Source organism: Homalodisca vitripennis, chromosome 4, assembly GCF_021130785.1.
Source record: "Homalodisca vitripennis isolate AUS2020 chromosome 4, UT_GWSS_2.1, whole genome shotgun sequence".
Taxonomy (NCBI): Eukaryota; Metazoa; Arthropoda; class Insecta; order Hemiptera; family Cicadellidae; genus Homalodisca; species Homalodisca vitripennis.
The window spans coordinates 149,449,919-149,468,648 of NC_060210.1; the positions used below are offsets into that span (position 1 = coordinate 149,449,919).

Genomic DNA, 18,730 nt, shown 5'->3' on the forward strand with positions numbered 1-18,730 from the left:
TGTACTAGTCTGTATAGCTGTGTGTTTGGTACATTTAGTGAAGTATTGCGTAATTTACTCGATGGTCTGCGAGATTGGAACGATATTTATACATTTATTATCCTGTTACAGGGAAGAAGTTCAAGATCACAAAGTCAAATGGGGTGCCAAGTTCTGCTTCCAATGTAAGATGTCTGCCAACGCCTCCACAGGTGTTCTTGACCCCTGTATTCTCAGGGTATCTGTTAGAAAGGTAAGCTGTCACTGCATGGTTTGTTTAGTCTTCTCATGTGTTCTTTCTAATGCCAATTGTATTGCCATTTGTATCAATTAATTCTTTTATTAGAATCTGGTTAAAACATATTTCAAATTTTTAATAACTTTTACGGAAATCAAATTTTTGTTTTTTTCAGCTGAAGTGTACTACCATCTCAGGATGCGGTGAATTTTAATGGCTATAACTACTAATTTACTTTATTATTTATACGTGCACATTTATTGGACAGAAGTAATGTTCATACTGTTTTAAATTACATATACAATTGTGTTGGTCATATTAAAACCTTGTTCACGTAGTTTTCAAAAGAAATACAGAAGAAAGTTGTATAGAAATATTGTATAGTTGTATAGATAAGTAGATAAGTAAAGTTGTATAGAAAGAGGTCGATGTCAATAAAAAGATCAAGATTAATTGTGGTGTAATCATGTTCGACTTTGTTAGGGATATTTAGGAGTCGTCAATTACACATTTTATATTCTAAGGTGTTGGCTGATGCATTATTTGGCGCAGAAATGTCTCATTTCTGTTTAGATAACAGGAGATAACGAAGGGGAGCGCCTTGACGGTAATGCTTTCATTAGTTGAAGTGCACGTATTATAAGATAAACCACTTTAAAATTGCAATAAAAAACTGTTTTTGAGTGGAATAAGAATTTTGTTTCACTGTGAAGGCCACAGTTTCTTTGATATACAATATGTCTATGGGCCCGTGTGTGTGAGAGAGAGGAAACCGTAGACCAGACATTGTGCCGCAGGCTGTCTATCGGCTTATGTAAATGGTCTGGTCCCGGACTACACGTCCCTGCTAATTAACTACAGTTACACTGCAGTTCAAGTAACTGCAGGCTCATCAACAACGGCTTGTGCATTGATTTATTATCTACGTCATCAGTTTTCTTGTAAAGAATGAACCGACAGCAGTATCCCTCAGCTATCTCGATAAATGTGCAATATTAATGTATTTCCCAAAATGTTTTGTTTCAGTTTAGAATATTTTAGATCTTAATAGAGCTCGAGGACAATTATTAAAGAAAAGTTAAATGCAATAAGTTAGTTAATTTGACTCTCCTAATTGTTACATATATTTATGTTATTTAATCTACAGGAGTAATGCGATTGACTTTTTCATTGAATGATGAAGATAATAAAAAAAAAAATCTTTACAAAAAATTAAACCTAATAAATTGAGTGTCGTTGTTATTTGAGTTTTTCACTGACGATGTCGGCCCTTGTGTCGAAACTCTGACTAGGGATATGCTATGACCAAGGAGCAGTATAGATGGCTCACGATCGCCAGATGACTACAATGACCTCACCATGATCTCACAGCCAAGCCTGTTGCTCCATCATCAGTAATCTTTTTGTGCATACTTTTTGTTCTGAACAGTCTCGTATAATTTATTTCCTGTCCACTCAGATTACTTGTTTTCAAGAGAGCTCATCTATGTAGTTAGGATTTTCAAAACAAGACTTTATTTGTTTTGTAAGATATCAAAGCCAATATTGTAAAAATTTAACAACTAGATGTAGAGGGGTTTTCGTCTGAAGAAGATTTTATAAATTGTTACCAGACATGGACATATTGAATAGAGGATAGGTAATAGTAGATACTGTTAAACAAAAATGTAATATTTATAAAACTAGCAGTTGCCCGCGGCTTCGCACGCAATTTCCCGTTGAAAACAGTACACTATATTCACTTATTCTTTTTCTATCACATTCTAAACATTGCTGAGATAATTGATAGTCGTTCCTTCATGAGCCTCTTGGTACCTCATGAAGGTATGTACCATATTCCTGCCTCTATCTTTCGTGGTTTTTGCTAGGTGTTGATAAGTTATTCAGAACAATTAATGGATACGGATGAATCTCGGTAAACTAATTAGGTTATAAAGAATCAAATTCGGTCTGTTAAAATTAATTTTCTGTTTAAGATATTTCCAGTATTATTTAGGAGTGTGCCTTCAAGAAAATGTATCAAAGAAACCCAATTTAGATCATAAAGTGTCTTCTTTCGGCTCTTTTCATTTACCTTCGATGTAACCAAATTCGATTACCTTTTGTGCAAACATTCACGGATTTGTACAATGAGGTTGTTTTCATAATAGCGTTTAATAGTATTTTCATTGCATTAGATAGTTTATTGATCATTGGTGCAATCTGAATTTAAAATTAGGCAGTGATGTCTTCTATGCAACCTACATTACACTACTGACCAAGCACTTTACAATAAAAATTTTCTAAATTTTAAATGTATACAAATGTTTCTGCCTCTTTGATGAACTTCAGATGAAAGTATTATCAGCTGTTAAGTATCAGTTTTCTCTGTATTACGTGTCATAGCGCAGTCTGTCGGATCCAATATAAAACACTCCAACATCAACAACAATTTATAATTAAAAAATTAATTAAATAAACTATTTAAATTGGACCAAATTGTGAATCTAAGCCATTCTCAAATTCCACTGAAAACACGCAAAAAATTTCATCAAAATCGATCCAATAGTTTCTGACTCTATAAAGGACAAACACACATACTTTCATTTTTATATGTATAGATAGGCTTACGCATTAAAAAAGCATAGTGTTTATATGTATCTCAAGCACAATTTTCTCGTTTTTTTTTTATGTACTATTTTATTTATGGTTTGTTTTATGAATTGAGTGAGAATAGGGATATCGGGGGGAGGAATAGCAGTATTCTTGGGGATACTGGAAGAGGTGGGCTATACTGATAAATAATTTACTAATTTTTTATGTTAAAAACAGGAATTTTTACATAAAAATTAAGAGACATTCACAGACCAAGACTATCCCCCCTCAGCCTCGTCCTACCAAACCACATATCCATTAGAGGAAAAGTTTTTTTTATAACCAGGGGAGTGTTTTACTGATACAATTAATTTTAATTGAAACCAAATTGTACATTTCACAATATTCTATTTTCCGCTTCAGATAAACATTGCTGATCTCGTTTGCGCATTTCTACTGCCTAGTCTGTGAACATCACAACCAGACGTTGACACAACTCAGCAAAATTTGAGCTGGGGAGCCTTAAATTAAGTTTCTGTAAATAAGAACACTAAACATTCACTCACCAGATTTGACAAATGTTTCGGAGCAGTGGGTTTAAGAGAAACAGGACAGAATTGCTAACAAACATAGAGTATTGGTGATGTTACACAATAAACTCAGACTTTTCATCATTACTAATTGCTTCCTAAAAACAGGGAAGAGAAAAGATTAGTGTACATAATTAACTCTTAGTTTAGAACTTCATAATTAACCATTGTTCAACTATCGTGTACATAAGTTCAAACTGAATTGGTTTATTTGTGCAGGAAGTGAAAGGAGGCAGATCATTCCAGAAGTTAGGGTTCTGTGATCTAAACCTGGCAGAATTTGCCGGGTCAGGCCAGACGATGCGTAGATGTCTACTAGAGGGCTATGACACCAGGCATCGGCAGGACAACTCTATGCTGATGGTCAACATTAGTATGAACATGCTTTCCGGAGACGTTTTGTTTAAAGTGTAAGTTTATTTCAATGCAGTTTAAAAACCATATGAATGCTTAGATAGCCATCAACTTTCTAACCTATTTCAACTAAATACTTAAGTTTAGTCTTGTATTTTCCTTCTAACATCAAAAGCAATGTTAAATTTTAATATCAACTCAGAACAGAAATATATTTTAACTTCTGTAAATGTATTCTTTAATTATATGTGGAGTGTAAGTCATAGTTATTAAACATTTTTTATGTTTGTACAGACCCTCACTACCACTTGACAGTTTGCCCCTGAACTGACAGGTTGCCTATTAACTGACACAAATAAGGCAACTCAGGTGGCTGCATTGCAAATGACAGTTCTGGCAGTAGTAAATTATATCGTAGTGTATTAGTAGTGACTAGATCACTCCAATAAATTATATTTCTACAGATTCTCGTCATTATTAAAAGACAAGCAGATGACAGTGAGTGTGGTCCCTGAGGAGCCTTCTGACAGACATAGAGAGGACTACTCAAGTGACTCCATTGCTAGTGGCACCTCTGGCATTAGTACCTTGTGCTGTAGTGATTTAATGGTGATCATGTAACTGTAATGATTGATGTTTGTTTAGACCATCACCTTCACTAAAGCACAAACAGATGACAGTGAGTGTGGCCCCTGAGGAGCCTACTAACAGACATAGAGGAGATTACTCAAGTGGCTCCATTGCTAGTAGAAGCTTTTGGTGTAGTGAATTGATAGTGATTATATCATTGTAATGTTTGATGTTTTTGCAGACCGTCACCTTCACTAAAGCACAAACAGATGACAGTGAGTGTGGCCCCTGAGGAGCCTTCTGACAGACATAGAGAGGACTACTCAAGTGGCTCCATTGCTAGTAGAAGCTTTTGGTGTAGTGAATTGATAGTGATTATATCATTGTAATGTTTGATGTTTTTGCAGACCGTCACCTTCACTAAAGCACAAACAGATGACAGTGAGTGTGGCCCCTGAGGAGCCTACTGACAGACATAGAGAGGACTACTCAAGCGGCTCCATTGCTAGCGGCAGCTCTGGTTGTGGCAGTTTAAAGAAACGACCAGCTCTGTTTAATTCAGGTACATCAACCTAATAGCATTTTTTTATAATATTATTAATTTTAATACATCTCTACAATGTTCTTTCTAAATTTAATCTCCAATATTAAAATATTTTATGTTACTTTCAAAGGCCTAAACTTTATTGCTTTATCTCTCTACAAATAAAATAATATTTTCATAAGTGTTGAGCTCTTTATCTACACAGAGAATACAGTCATTTTCTCTACTAATATATATTTTTCTAATTCATAATTTGACTGTGACTGAAATATAATGCAGTTATATCTTATAAAATAAGCTTTATCAAAACAATTAGGACTGTGGAATATTCTAAATGTTAATGTGTGGCTTTCAGTACTGACTACTGTGTTAACACTTTTTGTGTGCAATAAAGTTATTAGTATATAATTTATAATCGTTTAATATCTTTAAAATTTGACTATTTATTCATTCAGTGTTTACATAAGCTTTTTGTAGATATACAATAGTTACAGTGCCGTTTGTCTAAGAAAATCTGACAGAAATTTTTAGAAATAATAGACTACATAATCCTGATCATTGTTTCACAATTTACTTTTTTGAATCCTGTAATTCATTAATCACTAGTAATTTTTAATTCTGAGATAGTTTAAACTTCTACCAACGAACTTCTTAGAAGATTAGATTCTATGCTAAGTTATCATGTTATTTTCCAAATTTTACACAAGAAATAGATCTAACCTTAGACACTGGTTATCCAGACACTCAGATACTTTGTGGCATTCAGTGTGTTGCAAACAATCCAACCAGCACTGGATAAAGTTCAAAGTTGCACAAACTTGCACTCCATGTAGCACTGTCATCATGTGATTACAGTTAAGTTATATGATAACATTATCTTATGAAATGATACAGCACTGGCTCGGCACTCTGAATGTTATGTCCTCTTGTGGAAAGATATTCGGTACCACAAGAATAAACTAAACCTAATTCTGGATTATAAGGGAACAGAGGCATCAACATTTAGACTCCCTTTAAGTTAGGATATTGTTGTAGCAACATAGAAAGATGACTCAGGACATTAAAGACTGAAAGCATGTCCTTTGTCAGGCACAGTCATCACTGTATCAAAACACAAACGGAACAACTGAAATGTTACGTTACCATGTAAATTACATTTTTTTAAATTACTAGAGTTTCAAAGAAACATTTATTATTCCATTAAAATACCAGTGATTGTTCCAATCCAATTCCTTTTCTTCTATTAATCTCCAAGCCTTCTTTGCCTTCTGAATTTTGCTCAATGGGACAAAATACTAAACATTGCAGATTCGAAGCAAGACCTTGCATAATTCTACTTGATCCAGCAAAGGAAAGATTATTGTTTGAAAATTTAAAGAACTTATTTATTGTTTATGGTAAAATTTAATATCCACATGCATTTTTAGTCACAAATCAACATTTGCAAGAAAGCAAAGTAAAATTAACAACAACGTATTCCTCTTTGAACAATAGAAGTATTAAAATAGATTCAAGGCAATATAGAATACTAATCCCATCTGGACACAGAGCATCATTTTTGTAAAACGATATATTCAGTCAACTTAACATCAAGATCTACAGTCTAAACGTGATTGGCATGTTGTGCTATAGAACTGAGGAATGTGATAATAGCTTGAATCATTACTATTGTACGAGCTGAAAACTGAGAAAGGTAATAAAAGGTGGTAAAAGATTAATGAAGTATAACTATTGGACAAGCTGATAGCTGAGGAAGACGATAAAAGTCTAAATGATCACTATTGGACGATCTGACAAGTGAGAAAGGATATAAAAGCTTGAAACATCACTATTGGACGATCTGAGAAATGATGAAGGTGATAAAAGCTTGATGAAGAATCACTATTGGACAATGTGAAATCTTAGGAAGGGGATAAAAACCTCAATTATCACTATTGGACGAATGTAGAACTGAGGAAGCTGATAAAAGCCTGAAGCATCACTATTAGATGAGCTGAGAACTGAGGAAGGAGATATAAGCCTGAAGCATCACTATTGGAGGATCAGAGAACAGAGGAAGTTGATAAAGGTTTGAAACATCACTATTGAACAAGCTGAGATCTGAGGGAGGTGATAAAAACTTGAAGCATCACTATTGGATGAGCAGAGAACTGAGGAAGGTGATGAAAGCTTGAAGTATCACAGTTAAATGAGCTGAGAACTGAGGAAGGTGGTAAAAGCCTAAATCATCACTATTGGACGAGCTGAAAATTGAGAAATGCTATTAAAGCTTGAAGTATCACTATTGGAAAAGCAGAGAACTGAGGAACGTGATCAAAGCTTGAAGCATCACTGTTAGAGGAGCAGAGAACTGAGGAAGGCGTTAAAAGCCTAAATCATCCACTATTAAACGAGCTGAGAACTGAGAAAGGTTATAAAAGCCTAAATCATCACTATTGGACGTGCTGAGTACGGAAGGAAGGTTATGAAAGCTTGAAGCATCACTATTGGATAAGCTCAGAACTGAGAAATGTTATAACAGTTTTAAGTATTGTACAAACTGAAAATTCTACCATCCTGACTGATAGCATTGCTATTTGATATAGTTTCACTATATTATTTTTACACTTGACAGAAAATTAAAATGAAATTGCTGAAAGTTTTATTTTTATAAATTAAGAATGAAGGTTGAATTTTTAATTAAAATATTTAACAATCTGTGTTGTTTCTATCTTTGTGTAAATTCATTATATGTTATAAATAATCTGCTTCTCATATCCTTGTTCGTCTGCACCCAGTAGATTGTGTATAAATAAATAAACACAATAATGACTAATGGTAACACTTTCATAGTCAGTTTATAAATTGATAATCATGTTTGCATCTTTTTCTGTTAATGGCAAAAATTTATAAGTACTTTAGCTGAAATTGCTTCAACTAAAAAATGCCAATCAACAATATTTGGATTGTATTTTCACGAATATTATATTATAATATATAGTGTTCCATACATTGTTATTGATTTGTAAACAAGTCATGGGTTTGAATCCCAGATAGTTATAATATTAGTATTGGTAGTATTAGTATACACCATACATACATGTTCAAAGCTTGTTTCAAGCCATAATCTTTTGAAATTTTTTTTCTGTTGTTATCTTTATCCATATCAGTATGGTGATAAAAAATACCCAAAATGAAAGAAGTTTCGTACTTTTTTCATTCTTAAAAATAAGGGTTGCTATTATAATTTGATTTGATTTATTTTATTACCTAAGTACCTTTCAATTGATACTGTCAAGTAGGATTGTAAAATGTTGAACCAGCTCCTTGCCCATAATTTTGTGTAATTCAAATGTATGTGTACTACAAATTTGAATGTAAAAGTAGAATGTCTAATTAACATCTTCACAGCAGCTCTGTGCTGGGTGAAATTGACTATTATAAATCTGATTTTGCACTGTAAAGCATCTGCTGCAGTCATCTTGTTAACTTGAGTGCTTTTTATTTAGTTATTTATAATTATGTTTTGTTTTGTAGTATCAGAAATCCTCAGCATATCTTATAATTAATATATCAGATAGTAAATAGTTTTCCTCAATTAATTCAAAGTAAGTAACTCTTGAAATCTTTATATTGTTAGTTAGGAATTTTCCATTGTATTATTATTATTAGGTTTGAGTTAGTAGAGATTTTTTATTTTTAACACATGAAGAACCATTTTGGAATGGTTGAGATATTTTTCATAATTAAATGTAAAAAATGCTCCTCAATTTGAAGAGATCTTTAAAATACAACATAACATCCTGTATGTTTGAAATTGGTTTATTACATAAAATATTTTAACCATTATGAATAAGAAGGTTTACCTACTAATTTTGATAATCTTGTCTTTTGAGTTGTCATTTTAAAGTTACTTTTATGTAGAGTAATAAATTTAATGTAAAATTATACTTGTTAGTAAAGCAACCCTTATTTAATGGCAGAGAATATCTTAATTTTGAGTATTTTTTCACCCTATTGAAATGGACAAAGATAAAGTTGTAAAACAACTCCAAAATGTTTGGCTTAAGCCAATGTTAAAACTAAAATAGTCCTACTACTATTCCATAGGATATTCAGTAGTTTATTTATATTTAATAAGTATAAATTTTAATAGATAGTTGTTGCTCTTATTGTTTCCCTTACATTATTAGTGTAGGTTATTGGTTTTTTGGGACACAGTAGATATAACTTTAACAAAATAAATAATGCCAAAATATGTCACAACATTAGTGATTTATATATTAAACATTGTATTTTGCTGTTTTCACACAACCGGGAGTTTCTGGAAAGTTTTGGTTGGGACATCGGATGTGTATGATCTAATCAGTTAGTGGACAATAAATGATTAATAGTCATTCAATTGAAATTACTCAAGATATTTAATATGTTTTAACTGTTTTATATGAAAATTATGGCTCCTTAAGAAGTAATGAAGTAAAGAAGTTATGATGTTATTGTGTTTAGACAATATTAAAAATAATTTTAGTCTCATAAGAAAAGTATTAAGTGCTTTGGTATTATATAGTGGCCATTATTATACATGTTGTGGGTAAGTTAGATTATATTCTAGACGCTGCACTAGAGAAAGTAGAGCTGGAGCTAAACTCTATATTCACATTGAGTCAACCCTTCCTACCATAGCTAGTTATGTGTAGATTAGGTTATCATAAATATTTTATTAGTAGTGCCAAAGTTAAAGTTAACCTAAACAACCGCTCAGGTGATCTGAGCTTGAGTTTAGGCACTATCTCGAGGTTTGTTTTTCTTGTTTCGTCAAAAGTGTGGGTTGGCGCCACTGAAGTCTACACTGATGGCCAGGGACGTTTCCGATCGGTACTTTTCCAACCTCAGATCATGTTGAACAATCTGGCACTTGATCTGAAATTGGAAAAGGACTGATTGTACATGTCCCTGCCCATCAGGGAGGTGCTTTTTTGGAGGTTTAAAAAAGTAAACAATTATATTCGTAATTATAATGTAATCTACAATTCTATAAAAAATTCTTTTAGAATTGGCCAATCCGTTTTTTATAATGCTGGATACTTATATACATCTAAATATAGGTATAAATTTAGACATTTCGTCTAAACCAACTCCTTTAATGTGAGAGGGAATCTTAAAATACATATTTATAAGAAAGTTGTTTTTTTTTATGAAAACATTTACAAAAACATTGAGAAACAAGTCACCCATCATTGTTATTGTGTATTATTATACATATTGTGCTTTGGGAGGAAGTATATTGTTACTAATGCTTGGTGTTTGAAAAAAATAGTTTAACTATTGCAAATACTAATATTTATAGACAGATGTATCACAACTAATACTCCAGTTCAGTGTTTATTGTGGGGAGAGCAATCATTGTCATCCATTAAAAATATTATATTGTTCAAGAGACAAAAGTTTTCATATTTTTAAATTGGCATCGTAACTAACGTCTCGCTTTATGTGTGTCTAATCCTTACTGGACTCTGCATGGTTCTGTCGTGTGAGAGCACAAGTTATGGGCTCGTGTAGCACAGCGTGTGTTTGTGTGTGTGTTGTAACGTGCAGAAACATGCACTAATGTCTGGGCTGTGTTGTACGCAGCAGTACGTTCGCCGCTCGCCCACAACAACACTGAACTGGACAGGGGCAGGGCCGCGGACAAGGCTAGGGGGTGGTGTGGCCTCAAGCAGGTTATTGCTACTTTGTTAGTTTACGCCTTTGGCTGGATCTCTGGGAGACGCCATGTTGTTTTGCACACTGCAAAAAGCCTCCAAGGTATGATTCCATAAATTAAAAATAATTATTGGTTTAACGCAAGTTTGAATTTAATACAGCTTTGAATTAAAAATGTTACAGCTTAAAGTTATTACAAAGCTTAGTACAATAAACATTTTTGTATTTTAGTACAAGGGCAAAAGTAGATTACGTTGTGATATAAACAATAAAAAAAAAATACAAAATTTTATTATATAGATTTGAAAGTGACACTAAAATACTATTTTTCAACATAGTCACCATACAAATTTAGAGTCTTATCATAGCAGTGAACTAGTTTTAAAATTCCAGCGTTATAAAATTCTGCTGCCTGAGACTTCAACCAGGCAGTCATACTCTCTGTCAGTTCCACGTCGTCATCAAAGCACTGCGTCACATTTCACGTGTTTAACCAAATCCCATCTCCTGTAATGATTCAATTTAGCAGTGAGACTATTTTTTTCCTTAGTGTCCAAAAGTGTTAATTAAGCAGCCATATGCTGATTTTTATGGGTTTCTGTTAAGATTTTTGGTACTCATCATGCACTAAATTTAGGGTAACCTAACTTCTGTGTAACAATTTCATGTCACTAACACCTTGAAATTAGAGGAAAACTAAGTGAGAGTTCTTTTATTGTGAATCGGTGACCTTCTTTAATCTTGTCATTGACTTTAGAAACAATTTCATTGGCCACAATGCTTGGTGGACGTCCACTTTGTTCATCATGATGCGCATTAGTTCGGCCATTTTTAAACATAATACACCACAGATGTACTTCACCTTCAGTAATCACATCGTTCCTATAAACTTCACAAAGTTGGCAATAAATCCCAATTGGTTTATTATGTTTAGCCAACAGAAATGGTATTACCGACCGCACTTCACAGATCGCGAGATTTTCAATTGCGTTACACATTGTAAACTGCTATTGTAAAACAACTTGGAGTGACAGTTACCTCTCAATAGCAGGCTGGATAGCCACTGAACCATGAAATGCCCTGACATCAAAATGGTTGCGATAGTCCCACCCCTAGCAGCTACAAAGCGAAACATAATCTAGCCCTTGCATATTAGTCTATCTCAGTTAATCTAACAGATATCTAGGTACTTGCAACAGTGGGCATCATTTTGAGATTATTTTAGACTATTTCTGGAAATTTTACTTGTCATTCAGTCTATTCTAAGTTTATCAATAAAAATATCTTTTTAGATAAAAGAGGGAAGTAAATTATAATTTATAAGTGATGTTGGAGTTTGTATTTTTTATTATTATTATCATATTGCGATGTGAATAATCATCAATTTGTATTAAAGGTTAAAAAAAGTATTTCAAAATCCACCCATAGCTGGTTGATAGAAAGTAATAATTTATCTGGTACTCGCAGCTCCCCACACAATTTTCAGATTCAAAGTCCTCATAGTACTTAGTGAAAGTGCTTATGATGTAATTTCAGGGAGCCCTATGATATTTTTCAAATGTAAGTAGGCACACATCAGATACATTATGTTAGTAATCATGGTTAATATGATCAGATTTTAACCTGACTTTTATAACATGTTTTGTATGTGTAGGAGCATTTCTGGAAGTATATATTTCCATCGCCATAGGTCTGTCATAATTTAAAAAATAATGTATTGTAGATGAGAAATCTTTTTATAAATTAAATCAATCACTAAATATGATGCTGAGTGAAAAGCCCAGAAACTTCTGCACTAATTGAGCAAACAGAATTTTCTAAAATAATCATTGGGGTTCTTATAAAGAGAAAAATTTGAAATATTTTCCTGTATATTTTAGAAGTTAGGAAATTAATAATAGTATACATAATCCCAATTTATCTGGCACTAAACAGCTATTTGACACTCATCTGAAGTTCATCAAAGAGACTGAAACATTTATAGTTCTAGAAGTAACAACATTTTCTACTTCCTTATCTATAATGACTATTCCCTACAGATTTATTCAGATAAGCAAATTTACAGTTTTAGTTAAAATATATTCAAAGAAAATATTATGTACGCAGTACTTAATCAGTAGCGTAACGCAGATAGCAAAGACAAAGTTGCTATGTAACTTTTCAATAAATTGCACCAGTGATGAAGTAAAACCATTTATTACATTGAAAATACTTTAAAATCATTGTTACAAAATCCACCTTAATGAACAAAGATATAAATGTTTGCAAATAAAATACTCTAAACTGATTGACTTTCATGGCATTTTTACAGTGGCTTAGGAAAAACAGACGAAAGGACACAAACATGGCTCAACAAGCCATTCTTTCCCAGACTATAGTCCGAAAAAACCATATATCTACCACAGAAAACCTATTATAAATGATTATTTAGAAATATTGCATGAATTTAGTTAGGAGTTTTCACTCCTTGACCTGGGCAACAAAGCAAACTTAACTAAGGTACTAAAAACACTTTAGACCGGAGTAGATTATAATGGTCATAAGTAATTGTAATTGTACACTTTTTGAGTGAAGTAGACTCCTCAAACCTGAGTATGTATACATTTTCTTAAACAGTGCAACAAGGCAAACTCAACTATGGCACTAAAAATATATTAGACCAGAAGTAGGCGGGAAAAGGGCGCTTTTTGACAGAAAATGGACTGAAATATCTTTAACTGACTATCACTTATCTCAGGAGTGTTTGGTATAACATTGAAAAATGATACGCCTGTGGCGGCCCTGTTACTAAATAGGAAGTTAGTGTAACTAATTACTAGTTTAAAAATATATCTCATATGTTTATCTACAAAATATATTTGAAAGAACATTACAGTAATCATCTTATAGATTTGTCTCACCTTTATTGCAACTAATAAGATATTTTATATCATTTATAAAATCTATACTTTTGCCCAATTGTGCGTATCAGTATATGTTTCTAGATTTTCTTTTTAGTTGAATGTAGCTGTAATTTCACATTCAATATTTCCTTCTATAATCTGATCAGTCTATGAAATATTACAAGAAACGTTTACCATGACAGTTTATCAAGTAACATAGATATTTATCTTACACCTTGCATTAACAAAATAGTTTATCCCGTCATAAGAAGTTATTGAACTAAACAATTTGTGATCATATATTGTTAAGATTTCTCTATCTTTGTAACTGTTCTTGTTATTCATATTTATTCATTTTAACAATTATTAATAATTCATTGCTTAATACAATACGTTTATTTCTATTCATAAATGTCTAAAAAAGTAAAACTGTTATAATTTTATGAACTAGAAAACATGATTAGTAAACATTATAATGTTAATAAATCATCGGTAATATGATCATACAAATCTAAGTTTCATTTAATTAATTCTATCAGTAAACTAAAGCTTCCTTGTAAAGCATAAGTAAATGCTTTTTTTATGATTTGTAAGGGTTTAATTTTGCAGTTTTGTGTTATTAAAGTTCTCTTATTACAGGTCCTTTCTAATACTGCAGTTGAGAAAAAATAGTACTTATAAAGTTTCAAGTGAGACTATTGTTTACTTTTTAATCTTAAAGATTTGTACTAAATTTCTTTAATTTTTTTGCAGTTATTAAAAAGATTTTTAGTGATCAAATTAACTTTTTTAAATTTAACGGATTAATAAAAAGTGTCTTTTGGCATTGAAATTTCCTTTTGTGATAAAATTTCCAGACTTGGGTGTGTTTTACGTATTGAACACAATTGTGGTCAAATAATCCCTCTTTTAGTCCAATAACAACAAATTATTTTTTACATTTCCTAACCTAATTTTGGTTAATTGTGTGTATAGAACTGGTGTCTGGTGTGGAGGGAGGTCTGTTAGAGCCTGGGGACCTAGGCATCATTCCTGTGACTACGGAGACAGTTCCTGAAGAGCCCCATGATGCGGCACCAGGTCATTCACGTAACTCCTCTAACACCAGCCAGCTCAGCAAAGGCTCCGGCTACGGTAGCCTTAACAGTCAGAGTCAGCACTCACGTCAGTCTAGCTCGGGTGACTCTGGCCACATTAGGTATATCATGGTTTATATCCTTCATTTCTTTTTAAAAACGATGTTTTAAGAAACAATGTTGATCCATTCTTTTCAGTTAAATTTGCTAACATGAATTTTTTATAACCTATTGGTTGAATTTATCCTTGTTTTGTTTATACGTTTTTGTTTTTATTATAGTTATTTTTTGTGATAACCTAGATCAATACAATTTCTACTAATTCCTTGTTGACATGGCATGGTCTTGAGGTTACATGTTTGTTCAGGTCCCCATCTTGGCCCGTGTGGAACCCCCGTTTGGCCCCCCTCCCCTCCACTCCCACCACCACACCCCCATCACCCAAACAAGCCCCCTTATCCCCCCAGAGGTTGAGCCCCACCAAGACTGTGGCCGGAGTCAGTAATGGTCGGTATCGGGGTCACCACAGTCCTCTGTCTCATCGTACCACTCCCCCCAGTCCTCTACTTATGACCCCCCAACGACCCACCCAAGGGACCAACTTTAGGTTTCCCCCTTGGTCAGGACCATCCCCAAGAGCGGCATCATCCCCTGCCATTCCCTCTCCTCTTTCTCCTTTGGCCAACCCCCTACTGGCTGACAACACCAACCAGAGGTAATGTTTACACTGACATCCTGCTCGCTGGGCATGGGGTCTCTGCTTCTTGGGTGGTGGTTCGGTTCTGTGGCTAGGGCAGTGCATCTTCTATCTGTTCTGTCCAATTTTCATGAATACTTTTCAGAAAAATTGATTGTAAATAGGTATGGCTTTTCTATACTGGAAATCTGTCATGTTTTTAAGTATATTTGCAAAAGGTGATAAGATTGCAACGTTTTACTAACACGTTCATTAAGTGTAATGGAAGTTTTGGGAGTTGCATGAAGTCTTTGGTTTTGACTATGTTCAGTTTAGTTTTTCTCATACTTTTAGTTATAAACCAGATGATACAGCACAAATGTGTTGGTCAGTCAATTAGAGAAAACTATATCGACAAACATTCTTCCCCACCGTCACTATTTATGTAGAGAATTTTGGTAAATTCTGAGATACTTGAAAATATTATTAGCATTTTAATATTAATATTTTCTCTGAGTTATGTAAGATTTTTTTATTTAACTATCACATGTGCTCACCATGAATTAATAGGTTGATTAGCATAATTTCTAAAGTATGTGTTTGTCAGAAAACATCCTGTTGTCTAAAAAGTTTAAAATGGGAGTTGGAAGATAATCTAGTTAATTTATATCAGTTGCTATGTTATCATCTCCTCTTTCATCTGTTTAACACTTTAGGTTTTCTACAGTAATATATCACTTATTTTGCTGTTACTTAATAATTTAGCCGCAACATTATTGCGTTGAAATAGTTCAACCACATACAAATAGGTAGAGAATTAAATTTTCTTCAAGAAAAATAATATTTTGTACTTTCTCTTACTTTAAAAAAAATAATACTGTATCTTGGAACATCAAATAGGTTTTCATAACTTACTGTTTATTTGTTAGTTGGCCATATTGTATCCAAATTACTTGAAATTATCAGGATTCATTTTTAGTTAAATTTACCTTTTATGTACTTATTATCAATACAAAATAAAAATAAATAAAATATGGAAATAAAAATGATAAATAAACTAATTGTACATATAAGTTAATATCTAAATTATTGTATACTTTATTGTAAGACTGAACCATTTCTAAGGATAACTATATAAGATAAAGTAAAAGACCAGTTTATAGCAAATATCATTACTTATAAAAAAAGTTAAGAACTTTAATTAAAACACAGAATAAAACCAAACTGAGCTGATCAGTTTGAGGTAGAACTAAAAACTTGTACACTTTTGGGAATTAAAAAAAAGGTTGTAAACAGTCTTCTGGTTATCAAAATAAAAAATGTCAGCACATAAGAGTTAACCCATTGACACATTTTGACGTTATATATGACTTAGGATCTTATTGTGTGGGTCGACATCTCTGTAATGGGACGCAACAGTCCATTATGTGGTCATATCCTGAATAAGAATCTATAAGAGAATGTTTAGACAGAATGAGTAACATATGTTTGTAGGTTATTGTTTTGCTTAGACTGTTTTATTTTGCAGAATATCCTCGATATTCAACACACTTCTGATAGTTAATTTTATTTATGGGTGTGTGAGTAAATAAAGGAATGACATTGTCCTACTGGAACGTGTTTGTGGGATATTTATCTTAAAAACATTAGTAAAATTTATTTTTCTTTAGAAAAATGTTTGATATTGTGGTATGTTATTCCAAAGCTATGATGAGTTGCCAAAATGTTCAGGATAGCAAAATTGAGTGCTGGTTGTACAATCTTTGTTGTCTGACAGTAATAAAAAATTCTAAATATACTGAAATAATTAAATAACAAAGATTATATTAGATTATTGTAAGTTTCATTATGAGTATTTAAGTGAAAATATAGATATTGAAGCTTTACTAAGCCTTATTATACCATCTTTATTTGTTAAGCTCCCGCCCTAGTAATAGACGCACATACTTACTTCCTAAGTAGTGAATATAAATGGAAATATTTACAGATTGATATCTCTTTAGATTTGAAGGATAGTTGTGCATAGCCATTTTAGTTGGTGAATCTCTTTGATAAATCTAATAAAAGAAAAACAAGCTGGTAACAAGATGTTTCAGGTATTCACAATAATGATTCTAGTGAAATAGGACAGGTAGCTTCTAGTCGCAAGCATGCTACATTGAAGGAATCAACAAGTCTTCCCTGTCCAAAGAATTCCTATATGTCATTAGTTCATGATTGTGTCTCTGCTAACTATAATATAACAATGTCCCTGCTAAATATTTAAAATCTAGAACATTAGGAACCAGGAAGTCAAAACGTGTTTTATCTTCATACTTTTTTTTAGATACTTACAAGAGTTTTATACATAAATAAATGTTTTCGTTGATTTAAACCAAACAGACTTCCTCTAGTACAGTCTTTGTTGGTTCTGGAGGCCTCGAGGGCATGAATGACAGATGAGATTCCTTTGACATTGTCTCTTTTTTCACAGTTGGATTTCGTTACAGGATATAAATCAACTAATAGTTTTGCACTGTCTGGAAGACAATAATGAACATGTTAAGGTCAGAAAAGTTAAAGGTAGTATCAAATAACTATTATGCAGAAAATAACTATTATGAAATAACAGAAAATACTGGAGATAATTGATGAACAGCTGTAGTCCCATACAGTTTAACATAATTAGCTATGTGCAGTCACTATGTATATACGAGGTCCAATCAAAAAGTATCCTACCTTTTGGTGCAACGTAAAACTGAAGTTACCTAAAAAAAGCTGGCGTTAATTTTCTTCAAAATAAGCACCCTGAGAAGCAACACAACGATTCCAGCGACGTTTCCACTTCTGGAAGCAGTCTTGAAAATCACTTTTCAGCATCGCCATGAGATCAGCCGTCGTTTTTTTCATAATTGCTTCTCGACTTTCAAATCTGGTGCCTTTCAATGGTTTTTTGAGGTGGGGGAAGAGCCAAAAATCGCATGGAGCCATATCTGGAGAGTACGGAGGCTGAGGAACTTGCGGAGTGCCGTGTTTCGCCAAAAAAGTTTGAATGAGCTGGGAAGAATGAGCTGGCGCATTGTCGTGGTGTAGCCGCCAATTTTGAGACGCCCACAAGTCAGGTCTTTTGCGGCGAATCGCATCTCGGAGATGACGTTGGACACTTAAATAGTACTGTGCATTCACAATTTGACCCTCAGGGGCATATTCATGGTGCACAACTCCACGGTGGTTGAAAAAAACAGTAAGCATCACTTTGACATTGCTTCGAACTTGCCTTGCTTTTTTTGGCCGAGGATCCTGGGGAGACTGCCATTGTGATGACTGAAATTTGGTCTCAGGGTCATATCCATAGACCCAACTTTCGTCTCCAGTTATTATCGATGTCAAAAAGTCCGCATCATCCTCACAACATTGCAGCATGTCCTCGGCAACATCCAATCGCCGTTGCTTCTGCTCGTCTGTCAGCAATTTTGGCACAAATTTTGCGGCTACCCGGCGCAATCCCAAGTCATCCGTTAAAATTGCTTCAGCTGATCCGAAACTGACATCTAACTCAGTACTTACTTCCTCCACAGTCATTCGA

The 18,730-nt window shown here is 33.3% G+C and overlaps 1 protein-coding gene across 6 annotated transcripts in view; it reads left to right on the top strand.

Annotated features, from left to right (window-relative positions):
- Positions 1-18,730, top strand: part of LOC124360323 (protein FAM102B) — a 154,147-nt gene that overhangs the window by 119,335 nt on the left and 16,082 nt on the right. For 2 of the 6 annotated variants that reach the window (XM_046813843.1, XM_046813844.1), the window contains exons 3-8: positions 112-232; positions 3,601-3,791; positions 4,713-4,867; positions 10,460-10,633; positions 14,389-14,611; positions 14,857-15,204. In XM_046813843.1, coding sequence (XP_046669799.1) covers positions 112-232; positions 3,601-3,791; positions 4,713-4,867; positions 10,460-10,633; positions 14,389-14,611; positions 14,857-15,204 — 1,212 coding nt within the window. The remainder of the gene's footprint in view (positions 1-111; positions 233-3,600; positions 3,792-4,712; positions 4,868-10,459; positions 10,634-14,388; positions 14,612-14,856; positions 15,205-18,730) is intronic. The other 4 variants (XM_046813847.1, XM_046813848.1, XM_046813845.1 and 1 more) reach the window with 3 other exon arrangements.